Below are 20,208 nucleotides of genomic sequence, written 5' to 3'. Positions count from 1 at the left end.
GCCTCACCCGCGCCTGCCTGTAAGGGGGACGTGCCAGCGCGGAGAAGCTCCGCCTCGAGTGCCCTTGTTCCCAGCCAGGTCACTCTCGCGGGGCAAGGGCTGTCACAGCCGCTTGCTAGGAGGGCCTCAACACCCTCACTCAGGACACTTGGACCAAGAGCAGGAATGCTTATGATCGCACAATAACCTGTCGAGGTAAAAGTGCGATGCAAACCTAGGCCTGGTGACACCTCCCCGACCAAACCCTGAGAACTAGGACTTTCTCGATTAAACAAAGAGGGTTTGTTTCCTTTGGCGGGGGGGCGGGGTGGGGGTGGATGAGGGGGGCGTCCAAGGGCTAGGTGTCCGAGCTTTGCAGGCTCACATGAACCCCAGCAATGAGAAACTGATGCATGAACCAGATACCAAATTACAAATTTCACACTGCACAGTCTGAGTGTGAAAGGTCCTCCTTGAATCCCCAGACAAGCTCCTTATCTTGTGATCTGGACACCTTTTATTGTCAGGGCACCTGGGAACACCTTAAGCATCTTAGGTCATTGGATAATTTCCACTTTCATGGGAGAATTTTAATGCAAGCCTAGAGATGGAAATTTCGCTCTGCTCCATCTTTAGAAAGAGCCTGTTAAAGCAGTCTTCTCTTTTATAGCTCCTTATTAGTTACCAACGGTTTCTCCACAATGGCTATAATAGTTGATCACGCATTTGTTATGTGTCCGGATGAGCATATAGACTACTGTTGAGCCTCATTTTCAAACTATCATTTTAATGTGGGCTATTCCCTGGGGGAGAATCCAGAGATGACACCAGCAGTATTTAGGTTGATTTTTGTTGGCATCATTTTCTAAAGATGCAGATCCCTGTGTATTGACCGCATCCCAGAAACAGGACACAAGACCACATGTTTAGAAAAACACACAAGAGGCCAAGGGAGCACCCATGTACTGGCAGGTTGGGGGAGGGGGGTGGAGTCTGCCAAATTTCATCCATCTTGAGTCTCTACATAATCCACAATTAGGGACCCCTGCCTTATCTGCTCTCCCACTGCATGGCTCTCTGCTCTGAGACAATCACTTCACAAGCTATTGTGGAGTCTAGGATGGCACCCTGGAGCCTGTGTTTTTAACAATCCCCCAACTTCTCCAGGGGATTTCAGTGCTTTAAGCCATGGGAAGCCATAAAAGGTGGCGACATGATTAAGTTCACATCTTCAAAGGTCACCCTGACAACAGCATGATGACTCAATTGGATGGGGCTGTTCTGGAGGCCCGTGGAATGTGCTGGGGAAGAAATGGTGAGTGTCTAAACTAGGAGAGTGGCTGTGAAGAGGGGATGAGGTGGGAAGAAGGGAATGATTCACTAGAGAGTATTCAGGAGGTAGACTTGAGGTAATGTGGTAATTGGTTGAATATGCAGAGCAAGGGAAAAGAAAGAAAGTTTTAGCTTGGGAGGTTGAAAACTCGGTGGCTTCAAACAATAAACATTTATTATCTCACAGTGTCTGTGGATCAGGATTTCAAGAACATCTTAGCTGGGTTGTTCTGTCTCAGTATTTCCCATGAGATTGTGGTGAGCATGTCAGCTGGGGCTTGATTAGGGGCTGAGGGATCCATTTCTACAATGGCTCACTCATATGGCTGTTGGCCAGAGGCCTCAGTTCCTCACCATATTGGCCTCTCCATAGTGCTGCTTGGATGTCTTTGAGACATGGTAGTTAATGATTCCAAGAGAGAGGAAGGAAGAAGTCATGATGCATTTCCTGACTCAGCCTCAGGAGTCACATTCCATCATTTCCACAATATCCTATTGTTACACTGGTCAGCTCTATTCTGTGTGAGAGGGGACTACATGAAAACACCAGGTGGTGGGGACCACTGGTGGTCATCTTGGAGGCTGGCTACCACAGTGGATAAAAAACTATCGAAGCATTAGGAGAAAATAGGTAAATTCCTCTATAGTCTTTGACTCAAAATCTAGAAGCATAAGGGAAAAGATTGATCAATTTGACACACCATGCATATTTATAACTTTATTATGACAAAAGACACCATAAGAAAGTCCAAGATATAATAAACTGAGAAAATTATCTCTAATGCTTATCACAAAGGACTGAGAAGAAAAAACCTCCAATTGTGTAGAAAATGGGCAAGAGATATGGAAAGGCAGTTGATTGTGATTTATTTAAGGTCACATGTGCAGCAAGTGTTGGTTGGAATCTGTCTCCAGACCTATTGGCGTGTCCTCCGAGTGTCCTGCCCTGCCCTGTTCTGCCAGGGGCACAGTGCCAGCTACCCCAGGCCTGACAGTAAGTGCACACAACCATCCCCTACTAGGGCTAGCAGTTACCATGTGCCACTTGATCACAAGAGTTGAGTCACTTTGTTTATGACAACAGTTGCTTACTTCAGAGAAGGACACTTGAGTCTTGGTTCTTATGTTCCACTGGTCTGGTCTGCCCCAGCTATCTTTACAATAAGAAATGTTCTTATTTGATTTATCAGAACATGCATGATCCTGAAAGAAAAAAAAAAAAAAACTTTCCAAACATGTCATATTGTTTCTTACCCATAGCTCCAAGTGGACTTTTATTTCAATCTCTACTTCATTGAGCCCAAATTCATTTCTGTTATCCATTATTTATCAAGTTTTTCAGTGGAAAAAGAAAGGAAGAGAATGCGGGGGCTAGCCATGGACAGATGACTTCAGCTTGAAGAATCCACAGTAGCGGGAGAGTTTGTTCAAACTGCCTAGAAACGAAGGCATGTCACTGCAGTTAAATGGAATTCACCTATGAATGACCAGCAACATCCAGTGCACCAAGAATCATCATGTAAAAATGATTTCTCAAAATGTTTTTTGAAAAGGGTTTAGAAAAGGTTCACAGTATGTTTTCTCAAAAATGCATAGATTCCACTTAGGTGACATTCTGGAGAAGGCAACACTGTAGGGACAGAAATCAGATCAGTGGTTGCCAGATCCTGGGGTGAGAGGAAAGGATTGCCTACAAAGGACATGCGAGAACTTTTGGGTGGTGATGAAAACATTCTGTATCTTGATTGCAGCGGTGGATACATGGTTGTACATATTTGCCAAAACTCAAAACTGCACACCTAAGAAGGGTGAATGTTACTGTATTTAAATTATACCTCAATAAGTTTGACTTTAAAAATGTACAGATTCCAACTTCTAGATCAACCTGAATTTCCCTCTGTAACCTTGACCTTTTTATTAAATACCTTCTTTCATTGACAAGTTTATCTAGTTTTAATCTTCAAAATGATTTCCAGCAGATTTTACCTAAGTTATAGAAAGTTAATCTTTTCATATATATTGCTTCTTTTGCCCAAGCGTCCCATTTTAGGCAGCCAACATTTATTGAACCCTGTGCCTGAAAAAAGTCTTATCTCAATATCCCTATGAAGTATACCCTATTATTACTCCCATTGTAAGGATAAGGAAATTGAGGTCAGGGAGATTAATGAAAATCTTCAATAAGAATGGATCTGAACTCAGGGGTACCCTATTCCATAGTCAGTGCTCCTAACCTCGATGCTATTCTGTCTTGATGATGCATTTCAAAACGTGCTTCTGATTCCCGGCAGGTAAGATTCCAAAAGTTTTGCTTTGCCTGTCTGTGGCGCCTGGCGGGGTGGGGGAGGGGGTGTGTGTTCTGAAATTGTTTCTCATTATAAATGAGACCCTAACTGTTAAAATTTACATTTTAATAACTAATATTTTCTAGATGATAAGAGCATTCAAACTTTTATTGTAAAAACAATGTAACAATATTAAATAAAAATACATTGAAAAAATACCATTCATAATTCCACCACCTTAACATACATTTTCATTTCTGTATATTTCCTCTTAGATCTTCTCTATGTGCCTAACACATACCTACAGACAAAGGACATTCAAATTTGCTTTCTGACAACAGCATGTTAGAAGGACTCTTGAAAATCGTTTTGCCAACAGGAGTTCTCATTTGGCTTATTTACATTTTTCATATAAGCCTTAAGGTTATAACATTCTAAACTGAAACACCAAAGAAGCAGGATGCCCAAGATCTCACAGAACTGCAATGAAAACACCCACAATCCTCTGTGTAATGAGATGAAAATAAGTAAATGAAAGAGAGGAATGCTTTTCCAGAAATCCATCTTGTGCTCATGGACAGAGGGCTGCAGCATGTGGTCAGTTCCTGCACCTTCGGTCAGTTCCTAAGAGCCAAAGAAACAGTATTTGAACATGACTTTGATCTACATTGACCACAGCCAAAGATCATTTATGTGGAGACCTACTATTCTTCCTGGATTCCATCCTGCATTAAAAGATGAGTATAATTGTATTGTAGAAAAGCACTTGGAGATTTATAATCCTGGAGTCTTTCTGAACATCTCTTTATGTAATGAAATATGTGAAGGGTAAATATGTTGATCAGGATATTCACTTCAATTAAAATGTGCATGAAGAAGATTAAGAATATCTTAAAAAATCATAAGAGTTGATAGCTGAATCATTTGGGGGTGCCTTTTTCAACTAACTTATAAATGCTGCACGTTATCTTTAATTTTTAATTATTAATAGCCATTTAGTTAGACGTGTCATTCAAACAGTAGACACGGAGCATTTAATTCCAACTAAGATCTGTTGCCACATACAAAACAGCCCATGCTGTGCTAGTTTCCCAACATCAGGCAGCCAATGCAATTATACTTCTGAGGGCACCAAGTCAGTTACAGAATAGGATTCTCTTAGACTCCATGACAAATGATGGGATTTCACATCTGTAATTTACCAGAATCAGTTTAGATTGCTGGGTAAAACAAACTGTTTAATAAACACTAGGCTTTCTTAGACTCAGACTTAGAGTCTGAATTTAAATTCCTAATCTAATTTAAACACTATAAATAAGTAGCATTTATACAAATTTGCTTTTAAGTCCAGACACTAATCCTGATGTGAACTAAAATCACAGTAAGCTTAGTTCATTCTGATTTTTTTTTTCTTTTTTTAAGTTATACAATTTTTATTTATTTATGGCTGTGTTGGGTCTTCGTTTCTGTGCGAGGGCTTTCTCTAGCTGCGGCAAGCGGGGGCCACTCTTCATCGCGGTGCGCGGGCCCCTCATTATTGCGGCCTCTCTTATTGCGGAGCACAGGCTCCAGACGCGCGGGCTCAGTAATTGTGGCTCACGGGCCTAGCTGCTCCGCGGCATGTGGGATCCTCCCAGACCAGGGCTCGAACCTGGGATCCTCCCAGACCAGGGCTCGAACCCGTGTCCCCTGCAATGGCAGGCAGATTCTCAACCACTGCGCCACCAGGGAAGCCCCAGTTCATTCTGATTTTTAAAATTCATATGGAATTTTACCAACAGACCAATTTTAGACAAACTAAGATTCCGTTTCCATACACATCAAAACCAACAATGACAACCCCCTCCCCACCAAAACCCCAGACAAACAAAACAACCCTTTTTTGCTGAACTGCATTCTGTTAAATGTTTTAAGCCCTGTAAGGGAACTTTGAGTTAATCAGTCGGCCCCCACCCCCATCCCCCGCCCATTTCACAGATGAGGGAAGTGAGGCACAGGGAGGTCAGTGACTTGTCTGAGGTACTCGGAGAGAAAGGCAGAGCCCTGCCCATCACAGCTGGTCCCACGTTGCAGGAGGAGGCATTCCCCAAAGGAAGGCAGAGGCCAGTCCTACAGCACTTTTCTTTCTTAGCCTGCCTTACAGGCTCACACTTTGGGGCTTGTACCCTTCACAAACATTCATTACAGAACAGAGAACTGCATTCTGAGAAGTAACTGTGTAGCTAAAAATGTATCAATGTGCACATTGAAAAGGAAAATGGAACATGATCAGGGTCCTCATGCAAACTAGAACTCTCTTCAACCCAGACTGCTTTTTAGTCATTGGACAGCACACATCTCTTATGTAGCTTACTGTAACCCTTAGGTAAATCGTGAAGTTTATGCTCTAATTTGACTTACCAAAAATATTTTCCCTTGTGGCATTTAAAAGCATACATTCTTAGAGAATAGAAAAAAGAATTTGCCAGGCATATTTTTCTTCTACAAACATTATCATGTTTTCTGTTTTTTTCTAATAGGAATAGTTGAAAGTTCCCGTGATAAGTGCCTTGGCGTTCCAAGTTCTTGTCTTCTCAGTATCAGATAAAGCTGTGCTATTTTTCCCAAAAGAGAAGCCAGGCATGTTTTCTCTTACAGGTATTAACTTTACAAGAGATTTATAATAGCACTTAACTTTTGAGGTAAAGATCTATCCTTTAACTTGTACCTTTAATTTAGGAAAGTAGACTCTAACACTGACCATTATCATATATACCCTATATTAAATATTTGTAATTTTTTAAATCACTTGTATCATGGTATAAGATCATAACAAATATTTTTAGAAAATTAATGACTTTGATATCCAACATCTAAATTGAATCAGGCTTCTACCAGAAAGCAACCTCTTGAATTATACATAGAAATGAGAGCAGGGAGATATTGCCGCTATTGAGCAGCATATTGCTCAAGCTGAAAGTGATTTTGCTTACATCATACAGCAAAAGTCCTGTTAGGCAATGTTATAACTCCAAATAATGCCAAATATTACAAATGCTTAACATTTTCAAAGAGTTGTTTAGGTTAACATGTCCACAGGATAAATATGTTTATTGTAATTCAGCTTTTTTGGTGTGTGTGCAATACTTTATCACTAATTTCAGTAAGCAGAGGATTCTCAGAATCAGGTACACATCTGATTGCACATGTAAGTAAATACTCAAGGATCTGCCAAGTGGGTGGAAAGAGTGAAAACAAAAAAATTTGCTTGTCCCAATTGATCTCTATGGATTACACAACTTCCACACTTGATCTTAGCCAAAAGGCAGAGAAGCAATGGATTACACAACTTCTGATGGGTTGTTTCTTTAATAGATTCTGATGAATCATGAACAAAAACTCGTTGATAAGGACAAAGAATCACAGTTTTAGAGACAGTAGAATATATTTAGGGATATTTTCCAACACTGGGTCACAATATGCCCCAGCCTCCTCTTTTTTTTTTTTTTAAAGATTTAATTTTATTTATTTTTGGCTGCATTGGGTCTTCGTTGTGGTGCGTGGGCTTCTCATTGTGGTGGCCACTCTTGTTGCGGAGCATGGGCTCTAGGTGCAAGGGCTTCAGTAGCTGCAGCACTCGGGCTCAGTAGTTGTGGTCTAGAGCACAGGCTCACTAGTTGTGGTGCACGGGCTTAGTTGCTCCACAGCACATGGGATCTTCCTGGACCAGGGATCGAACCCGTGTCCCCTGCAATGGCAGGTGGATTCTTATCCACTGAGCCACCAGGGAAGTCCCCCCAGCCTCCTCTTGCCTGAAAGAAATGAGACTTTGGGGAAGGTGACAGAGCTTCTGTGTTGTGTTGCATGTGGGATGAGGAAGAGGGGAGTTAGAAAACTTTCTATGTCATTTCTGAAGGTACCCTGGGAAGGCAGGTGTAAAAAGAATTTGACATGACCCAATTCAGTCACCCAGACTGGATGAAGCAGAAGGAGTTGCTTTTATTAGTTATTGTGATAGAACTCTTAATCGGCTTAAGACTTCGTGGCTCTTTTAAAACCATTATCACAGAGACACACAAAACAGATCCTCTGCTTTCACTATCTACAGTACTGGAATCTGTGTGCTCAGGAGGAGTGGGAGTGAGAGTGGGTGATCAAGGCTGGGAGGGTGGCCCGTCGGACTGGGTGCCCAGACAGCACTACTGCTGCTATTTGCTTCTGACCCTTGACCCTCCAAACTGCCCTTGTGAAAAATTGCCAATTCCCTCCTCCTAGTCCCCTTTCTCACTTCTGGGGTGAAAATGAGAGAGAAAAAAAAAAATCCATGTCACTTTTCAGCCAAACCAATCTCTGGGTTTTATTCCAAACTACCTTCAGAGTTAAACGCATCTGTTTTCTCAGCCTTACTTCCCCAACAAGGCTCTCTCTGATCCACAGGTGGGAGCTGGTGGCAGTGCTCAGGCAAATTCCAGCCTGGGACCTAAGGTGTTTTCCACATTTCCTTATTTACTGCCACAAAGAGGCTAGGGCCACCTAACTTCTGTCATCTACATCTGTGGTTCCAGTAGTTTATGCTATGATCTCCTGCCTTAAGAAGACAGATTTTAAAAATAGTTGGAGATGTATGTTTAGCAATCTAAGTATATAAGTAAAGACACTGTGTATGACTCATTGGCACCCGTATGAATTCGTGGCCAAATGTCCTTTATTAAAAAAAACAGCTTTGACAGTACACAATGTGGCTACAGGATTTTTCTAACAAATGATTTTATTTTTTTTAATCTCCTTAAATTTGAAGTTAAAGCTGTTAGGTTCTAACCCAGTCTCAGGGCTAATTGGCTCAAGACCTCTGTGCCCAGTGATGCCACTTGACCCTCTCAGGGGTCAGTGTCCAGGTCAGGGAGCTGTGCAGCTCCCTCCAAAGCCAGCTCTCCTACTGGCCAGCAAGCAAATTCCAAGGGATAGACAGGATTAAGGGCTCCAAAGAGGATTCCCCAGCCCTCCCCCAAAGGAGGATAAAAAACTCTAGTCTAGTTCTGGAACAAAAATAAGCCCCAACCAAGGAGAAAGTGCCTGTTTAGATAGCCGGTGGCCCTTCCTAAAGCTTGCACCCCTTCCAGGCTGACTGGGCAGAGCCCTTTTCAATAGGCAAGGGTGTGCAGAAGTGTGTAATCATGTGCTAAAAGAAAGCACGTTGCATGAACTTCTATTTGCACACTATCCTAAGCTTAGGCCCCAAAGGATTAAGGTAATAAAAACTGCTTACCTCTTATTGCAATTTGTTTTCTTGTCTAGGAAACAAAACCAAGACACACACACAGGCCAAAACACACTTCATTTCACCTCACCCTCTTTCCAAACTGCCCCACCTGGAGAATGGGACTCACCGGCAGGAGTGGGGACACCAAGCTCAGACTCAGTGTAAACACGCCCCTGCAGCACAGGCGGTAACCTATTAACTCGGAGGAATCTCGGGTCACTACGAACGGTTTTCTATTAATAGGGTATAAAGCTCCTGCATACATTAGCGGTAATGACCCGGTGGCCCGCGCAAAATTAACTCCTCCTGGGCCATCAAGAGGAAGCCATGTTCTGCCCAGGCAGATGTGTGCTTGAAACGCGCGTATAAACATACACGTACACACGCAGGGTTTTAGAACCGCTCCCCTTAAACATGCCAGAGCCCACTCCCATTCCTAGTCCTGGCGGTTGCAGATGTTCTCCGAGGGGTGTCCCCGGGTAGCGAGTAGTGGCGGCGGAGGTCGTTCGCGTACGGGTCAGCTCAGCTTCGCCACACACACGGCCAAGGCCACAGCCGCCAGCAGCACGGCGCTGAAGATGGTGGCGGCCAGGGCCTTGCTCAGGTCGCAGGGCCCCGTGCGCTCTTCTACGGCCACACCACGCAACGAGGAGACGCCGGCGCTGGCGCTGGCCAGGAGCTCGGCGCCTGCCGCCTGCCGGGCCTGCACCGTCCAGCGGGGCACGTTGACCTTCATCTCCATATCCTGGATCATCTCGCCCACCTGAAGGATCTCCTGCTCCAGCTGGTGAAGGTCTTCCACGTCGAAGCCGCGCTCCGCCTCGTGCCGCAGGCTGCGGGCGCTCAGGGCGCGCGCCGCTACGCTCGCGGCGCCGCCTTCCACCCCGGTACGCACGAGCGGCCGCCGCGGCGCATGCAGCGGAAACTCGGTGCTCAAGGTCAGCGCACGCCGCATGTCCGCTTCCAGCAGGTCCAGGCAGCCGGAGAAGGCCACCCAGAGGCGCTCGAACTCGGCGCGTTCCTCGGCGCCCAGGCCCCGGTCGCGCAGCGGAGCTGTCAGTCGGGCGCGGATGGCCACCGCCAGCTCTTGCGCCTTCTGGCGCGTCTTCTGCAGCTCCTCTCGCAGGTTCTGCGAGTCCGCGGAGCCGCCGATGGTCAGCACCAGGTGGTGGTAGCATGCAGTCGCCTTATTGAGCGCGTCCAGTAGTGCCTTGCACTCCTCCTTCGTCATGGCGCTGCTCTCCGGCGCAGCCCAGCCGCCTGCGCCCCTCTCAGCCTCACGCCCTCAGCGCAGCAGGACACAGCCAGCCCCGACGGCGTCCCCTGGCCAGGCGGCCCGAGCACTCCTCATGGCCTGAGACGAGCTAGGCGCTGCCGCTGCTGTCGACGGAGCCGCTCAGGATCCACGACGTGCGCTTCCGCGGACTCGGCGCGGAGAGAGAGCCCCGTTAGCTGTTTCCCATCCCCTCGTCCATCCTCCCCAGGTGCGCTCCTAGTCACACGCCGAATCTCTGCGCAGCCCTCGCCTCCACGGTAGCCACCTGCGAAGCCCGGGTTGCGGTCGCCATCCTCCTCCGGTGCAGTCGCCAGGGCTAGCCGGCCGCGGAGCCGCGCCCTCCGCCTTAGCTGCTGCCAAGGGCGGCCGGGTCGGATTTCTTAGGATCCGCCCACCCCCTCCTGTCCTCGCTGGGCGCTTCCATCCCCTGTACCAGGGATAGGCGGGGCCCCACGCGGGAGGTCACGTGTAGGTCCCCATCACCCCCTCCGCACCCCATTACTGTCTGGAATATTAGCGCTCGTCAGATCCAATCCTCCTCTATTTTACGGAAGGGGAAACTGAGGCTCGATTAAAAAAAAGGCGGCTAAGATCACGCCACGTCCATGCAAGTGAAGGGGCTAGAACCCAGGTACCCTGACTCAGTCGGGCGCGGATGGCCACCGCCAGCTCTGAGACCCTGTTAGCGATGGAGTGGTATGCCTCGTAGGACTGGGCACCTCCGTCTCCCAAAACGAGCAGTAAAGGGCGATCTGCGGGGCGGGACGGCTCCCAGAATCTCCCCTTCTTAGTCCAGCCCGCTTTCCAGCAACAGAGCTTGGACCCCACCCCTTGGATCAGATCTGCTCTCGGCCCCGCCCACTCCCGTTCCGGGCACGCGCAGTCGGTGGCTCTGGGCCGGTCCAGCCTGAGTAGGAAGTGCTGTGTGCCGCCTGAGCCCCACCCCCGGCTGGGCGGACTCAATGATTGCTCTGCGCACGCGTCACTCTGAATAAAGACGACCTCTCATTGGGCTGACCAGAGATCTTGAGGCGCGGCTCCGCCCAACGGGGGTGGGCGGTGGAGCAGATCCGCCGCGTTGGGGTGGTGGGCCTGAGGTTTGAACCGAGGGGCCGGGAGGGGTCGGCGCAGCTCTGGGAGGAGCGGGGAGTGCAACTATGTAGCCTTTTAAGTAAGTGTCCTCCCTCCTGTCTCCTCCCGCGCCCTCCTTCCCTCGGGACTGCTGCGCCTCGGGGCCCAGAGGCCGGGCGGGGCCCCGGAGCTGGAAGGGGGAGGGGCTCTTTCCTTTCCTCTGCCGGCGCCCCAAGCTGGGCTGGCGGTCTCCGGGTGGCCCCCAGGGCCCCGGCCCATCGCCGGGTGGACTGCCCCGCCCGCGCTCTCCGGCTCCTGTCCTCAGCCGGGCTCGCTCTGCCCCTCTGGTGTGTTTGCGGGGCTAGGGGTGGGGTTGGCGAAGAATGTGCCCTCTGACTCCCGCGGCTCCAGGACAGGTCAGCAGGTCCGGGATCCCGGGAGGTCAGACTTGGGGGCAGTGGGCAGGGCTGTCGCTCACGGGCTGGGTGGTTTCCGCGGTTTAAGGGAGGCCTGGCGGGGCGGGTGGAGGGGAGGGTGGGGGTGGGGGTCCGGAGCCTCGGGTCGAGCTGTCGTGGTCACCGCGGTAATGAAAGCGCGGGGGAGAGAGGAGGGAATCCCTGCTAGCCTGCCTCTCATGGAGTGGGGTCTCGTCTTCCTGTTGGGTAAAGATTTCCCCAGGAAAACTATGAAGCACCAAGAGGTGTTCCGTACTCTGGGTCTGTTCAGTTCTTTTCGTTGAAAATAGACTGCCCATAGGCTCGAGAGCAAGGCCGTGCCGCTCTGGCCGCCCCTGGAGGTGCTGGGGACGTGGGCACTCCCGGCCCGTGCAGGGCCACGAGAGCAAGTGGCCCGTCTTCATTGAGGATTTAGGACATTCAGGGAATGAGGGGCAGGGGAGACTGTAGGGACTACTAGTTTGCCATGCGAGCTGGAATTTTCCAAGTTTGTGGGTTTTAGGGAGAGAGGCCCCTATTTTGATTAAGTAATGTGCCCTCCCACCAGCCCTAGAGAAGAGCGGCAGATATTAGCAGGATATTTACATTTCCATGCCGCCTTGCCGGGCCTGGTGTTGAGGCAGCCTTCTGGGGTCCAGAGCGCTAGATTCACGGCTCGCTCTCACTCAGCAGTCTGTCCTTTAATTGGTTGTTTCACTGGTGGTTTGTGGCCAGGGTTGGGTGGTACTCTGGCCCTTGGCCATTCTCTGAGGTGGAGGGTGTCAGCCACCTATGGGCCAGCTGGGGCCTTGACAGAGGAAGAGTAGTTTTTAGGACAAAATGGGTAAAAGGAGGGAGAGCGCATCTCTTTGGGGAGCTCTGGAGACAGCAGAGGGAGATGAAGCTGCAGAGGTGGGCAGGAGGCCAGGAGTGAGAGGCCCTCCATGCCCAGCAGAGAAGTTGAGAGTTCATCTGGTAGGGAGTGGAGGGGAAGTCATTGAAGAATCCTGCACAGACTTCAGTGTTGGAAAGATCACTTTGTGTCTTTCAGGCGGACAGGTTTGCGGTGAATCAAGAGGCAGGGCCTGTAGGCTTCGGAGGGAGAAGTGCAGGATGGGAGGAGACACAGGTACTTCTCACGAGCCCTAGTGGCAGGAAAGCAGTTGGGCTGCTGAAGCTGGGTGGACACCTTGGGTGAGTTCTCCTCACCTTGGCTTGTCACCGGAAATAATCCCACCTGGCAGCTCTGCAGGGAGAGCAGCAGTAAGTGTCTGCATAGGGCCTTGGGTCAAGGTCTTGATTGTGCCTCCTTGTGGCTCTTGGACTGTGTTGCCCTCATGAGGGCGGCTGCTGGGGCTTTGTTCTTCACATGTCTGCCTCTGTTAGTGTTTCTGTCCGGGCTGTCCTTCTGTTTATGAAGTGCCAGGATTAGATGGGTGTCCAGTAATGTCCTCCTTTCCTAGGAGAGCAGGGGAATGTGACCGTGCGATGATAGATACCAGATCTAGAAAGGATTCAGACCCGAACAATTGGATATGATTTGTCCTGAGGTTGCTTCCACATCCGACAGACACTGAGCAGTGGTCCTTGAAGTTCCTGCCCTCCTGCCCAAAATACTGGCAGGGACGTGGGTGCTGGTGACTCCCCTGCAATTCTAGGAGCAGGGTGATGGAGTGGCATTCTGAGGGGCAGTTATGCTTCTCCAAACTTCCCCGCTCTGTGAGTGGTCACACCCCTCTTCCAGCCCGGAGGCCTTCTCTCCTACCGTGATCCTCCACATTCCAGCAGTCACTGTGTTTAGCCAGCTCTGAGCGTGTTCGTTTTTATGGCTTTTTGCCAGTGCCTGCAGGACCGCCTGGGGCCAGCCCCTCACCCTCCCCTGCATCTGGGCGGGGGATTTCCAGCTCCTGTGAGAGATGATCCCTTCCTGGGAGCTTGATCTTTTTCTAACACGTCACTATCATTTTGTTCAAGTGGACCAGCAGTTACTGCATGCCTGCAGTGAGCCAGGCAGCGAGGCTTCATAGTGCTTTGAAGGAGAGCTTTGAGAGACATATGGACAGGAGCCATAGACATTACAGGCCAGAAGGACACAAGTGACTGTAATACCACACGTTACATCATAAAATTGCTTCCATTTGGTATTAAACATAGATGTATAAAAAGTTTTCCCTTTTGGCCTTTTCCTTCTGAGTCACAGATGAAGCCAGTTGGAGAATATGCCTGGTCGGGGTCTTTGGTCAGGGCCCTGGCAGGGCAGGAGAAGCCACAGCAGTGAGATTTCAGCAGGGAGTGCATCTCTGGGAGGTGCAGACTTTCCTGGGCTGGATTCTGCTGAGCCAGGCTGCACACTGTCACCAGATGGTCCCTGACAACCCAGACTCATCCGGGCTGGCAGGACGGTTGAAGACCACAAAACCACGAGTGCACACCACCTCCGAAAATGCCCAGAACGGGTCTGAGGCCTCACTTGGCTGTCTTGTTCAGAGTAACCTCAGATAACTCACGTGCAGGGTTATTTGGTATCTCTGACTAACTTCACTGGATTTTCTATAAATCATCCCATCATTTGCACTTAGGAAGGGGTGGAATTTTTTTTTTAAGGAGTTTTATATATGAGGATTCACATGTCTTTCCACTTTTACAAGGAAAAGTCAGTTTACTTTACATGTTATTCAGTATTTTAAAATATAAAACCAATTCTTGCAAGTAAACTTGTCAGATTATTTTAAAGCATGTACTGCTATATAAGAATTCAACTCTGGCATTAAACATTATTACATATTTTAACACTGGGACAGAAAGGTTGAGAACAGTGCTGGACAGAGGTCTCTGAATCCCTACTCCTGGACAGAGGATCCAGTCATTGGCATCCAGGAGACTGATGTCCAAGAGAAAGCATATGACTTGGATTGAAAACCAGCCAGCTCCATCTCATTCACCAGCAATGCTTGCTGAGAGTCTTGTGTGTTTACACCATTCATGCATTTGAACTGAATGTTTTAATGTGGCATTCAGGGCCCTTCCCTTCCCATGCTGCCCCTCTCTGACCTGCTGTGTTTGGATTCTTATTATTTCTCAGAGCTCATTTTCACATCTAGTCAAAAAAAGTTTATTCTTGAGTTTTCTATGCTCACCAGGAACCTGTTCCCACCTCCCGACCCTTTGGCCCTGCTCTGGTCCCTGCCAAGGATGCCTCCCACACGCCCCACCCCAACCCCTTCCCTGTTGCTCCCTTCTCTATCTCGTCCTTACCTCTCCTGGCACTGTTCTGTTTTTGTTTTGTTTTATTATTATTTTTTGACTCTTCTTGCTTCCCAGTTAGGTGGTTAGTTCCTCCATCAAAGCCCATCTTGGGGGCAGGGGTGTTGGTGCTCTGCCAGCATCTTGTCTGAGGAGCAAGGAGGAGTGTCCCTTCCCAGCTTTAGTCTGACCTTGTCGCATCCTGTTTCTGATGTGGTTTTTATGTAAGGCATCTTTACTTTTGTGCTCCGCCATGTAGAACCAGCTGTGTCGGGAACCAGGAGGAATTTTGTTTTCTTGTGACTCTGTCCTAGCAAAATTGTATTATCCAGTTGTTCTGGTAGAGACTCATAAAAGGATTATCTGGGTTCCAGTAATAATTGAATTCAACAATTCAAATACCTGAATGATTGCAGAGCTGGGGCCTGTGAAGGGATTGATTATACGTAGCCATTTTCATGCTAGGCTCTTCTCCCTAAGAGGATCTGCAGGGAGCTCGGGGGCCTTCTTTAGGCAGTCCCCAGGATGGCCTGCAGCTAAGACAGCTCAGGCTGGACCAGGCCAAGAGAATTTGATGCTGAGCCTGTGTGGCTGTCATGGGGACTTTTCCTTTAGGAGAAATGAAGTGTGGAGCCTGTGCATCTGTGGCTCATGAAATAACCCCTAATCCAGGCATAATTATTTTACATGATGAATGTAGTGGTTAAAGGGATGGGTGTTAGAATAAATTCTGACATCTGTCTAACCTGGAGTTGGCCAGCTGACCCTCAGTTTCTTCATCTGTGACATGGGGCTAATGATACCTATGGTTATTGTGAGCATTAGTTATAGTTAATTATCTATAGTTATTGTGAACATTAAAATGGGATGAGGATGTATAGACATCATCACAGTGCCTGACCAAGGATGCTCTCAAATGGTGGCTGTTTTTAACATTAGCTATAAGGAATAGAATTCATAATGCACTTATGCATACTGTTCTGGTGTTTTCCCAAAGAGGTGTTTGGGAATACTGTTACATAATGAGAAAGTAATTCAGTTTTTCACTCGTATTTCATTCATCTGATTGTATCAAGGGTAAGTTTACTTGATGCTCTTTAATAGTTGCTAATTTTCTTCTTTTAATGAAGAGAAGAAGCCTCAGGCTCAAGTTCAGAACCTTTGGCAGGCAGTGGTATGTAGCCAGATTTTAAATAATGTCAATTGGATTTATAATGTTTAATTTTAAGATGATCTTAATGGGAAGTGATACTATTTTTCCATTTAAAGTAGTAATAAGGGTTCTTTTACAAATAAATTTTAAATGGGAGTAGGTGTTTAAAGGAAAATGTCAAACATTAACAATAGGGCCATTGTGTAAACTGTACAGGTTATTTATTGCACAGGTGTCCTGCCCAGGGGAGGAGAGGTGTTGGCAAACTAGGCTGATATATAGCCTATGAGTTGCTTACTAAGCCATGTGCCCTGGCACAGGACTGTACCTACTGGGAAGATGGGGTGCCTTTTTGTAATTCTCAAAAAGGCACCATGTGGGCTAGCAGAAAGTGGCGGTACATTGGTGTGCAGTGTGGCAAAAATAGTGAAGGTAGCATGTAAATTGGAATCCTGCAAGACAGGTATTCATATTCTCCATTGTACAGACTGAGATGGAGGCTCAGAGAGGTGAAATGACATGGCTGAAACTCTGACTTCTTTTCTGTGCCCATTTTTCATATTCCTCTCTCACAGTTCAGTAAAACCACACTGATGTATGGTAAGGGGAACAGACCAGGGGCATTGGAGGCCCCATTCACAACAGGAGCAAATCTATACAGAATATATAAATAATGTCTAATAAAAGTTTTATATGATCTATGATCTTTAATGAAGAAAATTTAATTGGAGGACATAAAAGAGGATGAAGGTGGAAAGACATACCATGTTCATGGATGATAAGATTCATTATTATAAAGACGTTGACTCTCCAGTCCATAAATTTAGTACAGTTCCAATAAAAATCCCAATAGGAATTTTCATGGAATTGATAAGCTGACTCTAGTTCATGTGATATCATAAAGAATTAGGAATAACCAAGTAATTTTATACATAAGGGTATAAGAGCGTTCATTTTAGCATTGCTTTTAATTGTGAAAATGTGGAAGCAACTTAAGTATAGGATATTAGATAAATAAATTGTGTCATGTTCACTTAATACTGTACAGCAGAAGTTAGTGAATGAATGGGAGCCGTATGGATCAGCACGGCTAGAACTTGAAAACATAATGGTGATTGAAAAGCGTATGTTCCAAACTACTTATAGTGTGATACCATTTATGTAGATTTTGGAGCCCATGAAACAAGACTTTAGGACTTCTCTGGTGGTGCAGTGATTAAGAATCCGCCTGCCAATGCAGGGGACATGGGTTCGAGCCCTGGTCCGGGAAGATCCCACATGCCGTGGAGCAACTAAGCCCGTGCGCCACAACTACTTAGCCTGCACTCTAGAGCCCGCAAGCCACAACTACTGAGCCTGCATGCCACAACTACTGAAGCCCGCACACCTAGAGCCCGTGCTCCGCAACAAGAGAAGCCACCACAATGCGAAGCCCGTGCACCGCAACAAAGAGTAGCTCCCGCTCACCACAACTAGAGAAAGCCTGTGCACAGCAACAAAGACCCAACACAACCAAAAAATAAAAAATAAATAAATATTTTTAAAAACAAGATTTTATATTATTTATGAATACATGAGTTTAAAAAGGAGTGCAAACATGAGCAAGAAGGATATAGAAACCACTTCAGGATAGTGGTTGCCTCTGAAAGGGGAGGAGAGAATGGGATGGGGAGGGGCACATGGGGGATCTAGTCTACTCTGATATACTTTATTTCTGAAAAGAAAATCTGAGGCAAATATGGCAAAGTGGTAGGATTCGGGAATTCTGGGTGGTAGGTTAGCATTATTACTCTACTTTTCTGTATGGTAAAAATATTTCCTTAAAAACATATGCATATCTTTAAAATGTTATAATTTGGGTCATGTATGATGTTCTAAAAACAGCTATTTTTTACTTTTGCAGTGACTTGGAGTCAAGAAGATTTTCTGAACATAATTTATACATTTAACCTGTAAAAAAAGTCATCTTGGAATTGGTGGGTTATCTTTGATCTTTCCTGATGGCGTGTTAGGTCTGTAGTGTAAAATAATATGTGTCAGGGATACTTTTTAGAAATTGTTAGATCAGGACTTTTACGTGTTAGGTCATTCTGAAAGTGGTCATTTACTGCTTTTTCCTCTCTCGTCCCAGGAGACTCTTTTTGCCCCATCTGAAGTCCATATGGCTCTGTATGATGAGGACCTCCTGAAAAATCCCTTCTATCTGGCTCTTCAAAAGTGGCGTCCTGACTTGTGCAACAAGGTGGCCCAAACCCGTGGCATTGTAAGTGCATCGATCCCAAGTGTGGTCCTTCTCCACTAGGCTTGGACCGAGCAGTGCTGACAAGGCCACAAATATGGTAGACTTCAGTTAAGTTTAGAGGGAGTCAGGTATAGGCCTGCTAAGTGAACCAAGCCCTAGAGCATGTTAGGTATGTGAACGAGCAGAGAGGGACCGCCCCAAGCTGCTTCCTCCAGGCAGCCTCCTGGGACTGCACCAGCCCAGGGTGTAATCCTTTCTCTGAACTCTCAGCCCCTGTTGTCACTGGTCTCATGGTATTCATCTCTGTTTCTCTTGTTTCCATGGGGACCAGGAGGGCTTCTTCAGGGCAGAAATCATATTCCTCCTCGTCTGTGAGATGGGTGCTCGCTCCCATAGGATAAGGGAACGTGTATACACACACATGTATGTCGCCTTCAAAGGCATTTCCTAAAGAGAAAGAACCGAGAGAACTTTTGTAATAGAGGCCACAACCTCAGAAGCCTACAGGAGCAGCCGGGGAACAGGAGCAAGAGAAGAGAGAAACCATAGTCTGCTGCCTGGAGGGAGGGCAGGCCCTGTGCTGCAGGTCTTTCTGGTTCCCAGATTGGTGAACTTGGCAGGCATCTTACTTACACACCATGGGACACAGCGAGCTGGGCGCCTTTGTGCCACCCATCTGCCTTGGGCCCTCTTCTTTTCCTGCGTTGTCCTCTTTTCTTCTCCTACTTGTGTTCCTGCTTCTTTTGCCATGTGATACGATCTTAGGTGTGTCAGGCGGCTGAGGCTTTGAACCAATGGAGAAATCAGTTAACTCGGGTTTCTCTGCAAGCTTGGAACTGGCTTTTCCCCATACCCAGTCTAACCCTCTGCCCTCAGAAACCTGATTTTTTTTTCAAGTCCCTTCTTGTTTTTATGATTAGTTTTGTGGTTAATATCTTTTTCCCAGAATTCTTTTACTTTGGATTTTAGAAGTCATAAACTTCGTTATAAAAAAAAAAATTAGAGAATAGAGCTGTTTCCAAAGAAGAAAATAAAAATCTCATAAAGCTCAGCAAAGGCATTCACTGTCATCCATTCATTTCACAGTAGCTATTAAATGCTGCTGTATGCAAGGCACTATATGTTTGATGTGGGGATTCAGCCAAAACTATGAATAGGCATCATGATCTTTACCCTCATGGAGCTGAAATTCTAGTGGGAGAGACGGTCACGCTGTGGGTACCTATTTACTAATTATGGTAAGTGTCGCAGAGAAAAAGTAGAGGATGCCAAGCCATCATGTTAACTGGGAGGGCCTGACCCTGCTTGGGAAATACTTCCTTCCCATCTTTGTTCTATGATATTTAAAAAAAATATTGTCTAGATAAGAGTGTGTCATCATATGTAACTTTCTCTTTTTGAAATGCTGCACTGCAGACCCCGCTGCTCTTTCTCAGGAAGCCCTGGGGACCTGTCTGTCTTGCTCATCACTGTGTCGCCAGCCCATAGCACGGTTGCTGTTGCCCAGTAGGTGCTTTTACAGCTGCAAGTAGTGAAAACCCAGCTGAGTTCACTTTAGCAAAAAGAGAATTTTGAATCACTTTGGTCACCTTCCTTTCAGGTACACCGAGGAATGAGAGATGCTTCTTTTTTTTTTTGGAGCAGAAGGTTTATTGCAAGGCCACGCAGAGAGACAAGGTGGCTCGTGCGCTGAAAAGCCTCGAGCTCCCCTAAGCGTTTTGGCAAAGCATTTTTAAAGGCAGGGGCGGGGGGGGGGGTGTCGAATGGTGTATGATCACCTTGTACACAGTTCTCTGATTGGCTGATGGTGTGGCAGCAGGGTGGTGTCACAGGGGTTATCAGTCCTTAGGCTCCAGGAGGCCTGGGCTATGTGCTCATGGTCCTCTAGTAGTTCTTCCATTTGCGGGGGGGTGGGGGGTGGGGCGTGGTTCACATCTGCAAAACAGCTCAGGAA

The 20,208-nt window shown here is 47.0% G+C and overlaps 2 protein-coding genes and 1 long non-coding RNA gene across 14 annotated transcripts in view; 2 read left to right on the top strand and 1 right to left on the bottom strand.

The window, feature by feature from the left end:
* Positions 1-86: 86 nt before the first annotated feature.
* LOC103014674 (uncharacterized) lies at positions 87-4,460 on the top strand. Of its 4 annotated transcripts, none has more exons than XR_009006171.1 (4): positions 87-195; positions 1,147-2,305; positions 2,646-3,602; positions 3,872-4,460. It is a non-coding gene; the product is annotated as an uncharacterized LOC103014674 (long non-coding RNA). The 4 variants fall into 4 exon arrangements; XR_009006169.1 differs by having other exon boundaries at positions 101-1,294; positions 2,187-2,305; XR_009006170.1 differs by having other exon boundaries at positions 101-2,305; positions 2,646-2,830.
* A 2,698-nt stretch (positions 4,461-7,158) lies between these two features.
* RGS9BP (regulator of G protein signaling 9 binding protein) lies at positions 7,159-10,921 on the bottom strand. The gene has a single exon (XM_007165055.3). It carries the CDS (start codon positions 10,064-10,066, stop codon positions 9,353-9,355), a length of 714 nt encoding a protein of 237 aa, XP_007165117.2. The 5' UTR covers positions 10,067-10,921; the 3' UTR covers positions 7,159-9,352.
* Positions 10,922-11,145: 224 nt separating this feature from the next.
* Positions 11,146-20,208, top strand: part of ANKRD27 (ankyrin repeat domain 27) — a 52,536-nt gene continuing 43,473 nt past the window's right edge. For 3 of the 9 annotated variants that reach the window (XM_007165051.3, XM_057534643.1, XM_057534642.1), the window contains exon 1: positions 18,144-18,275. In XM_007165051.3, the coding sequence (XP_007165113.2) occupies positions 18,174-18,275 (102 nt within the window). In that variant the 5' untranslated portion in view covers positions 18,144-18,173. Of the gene's footprint in view, positions 11,283-11,328; positions 11,599-12,667; positions 12,880-17,915; positions 17,989-18,143; positions 18,276-20,208 lie in introns of those variants that run through there. The other 6 variants (XM_057534644.1, XM_028164937.2, XM_028164941.2 and 3 more) reach the window with 6 other exon arrangements.

The sequence above is a fragment of the Balaenoptera acutorostrata genome, chromosome 19 (assembly GCF_949987535.1).
Source record: "Balaenoptera acutorostrata chromosome 19, mBalAcu1.1, whole genome shotgun sequence".
NCBI lineage: Eukaryota > Metazoa > Chordata > Mammalia > Artiodactyla > Balaenopteridae > Balaenoptera > Balaenoptera acutorostrata.
This window is presented reverse-complemented; position numbering and strand designations above follow the sequence as displayed.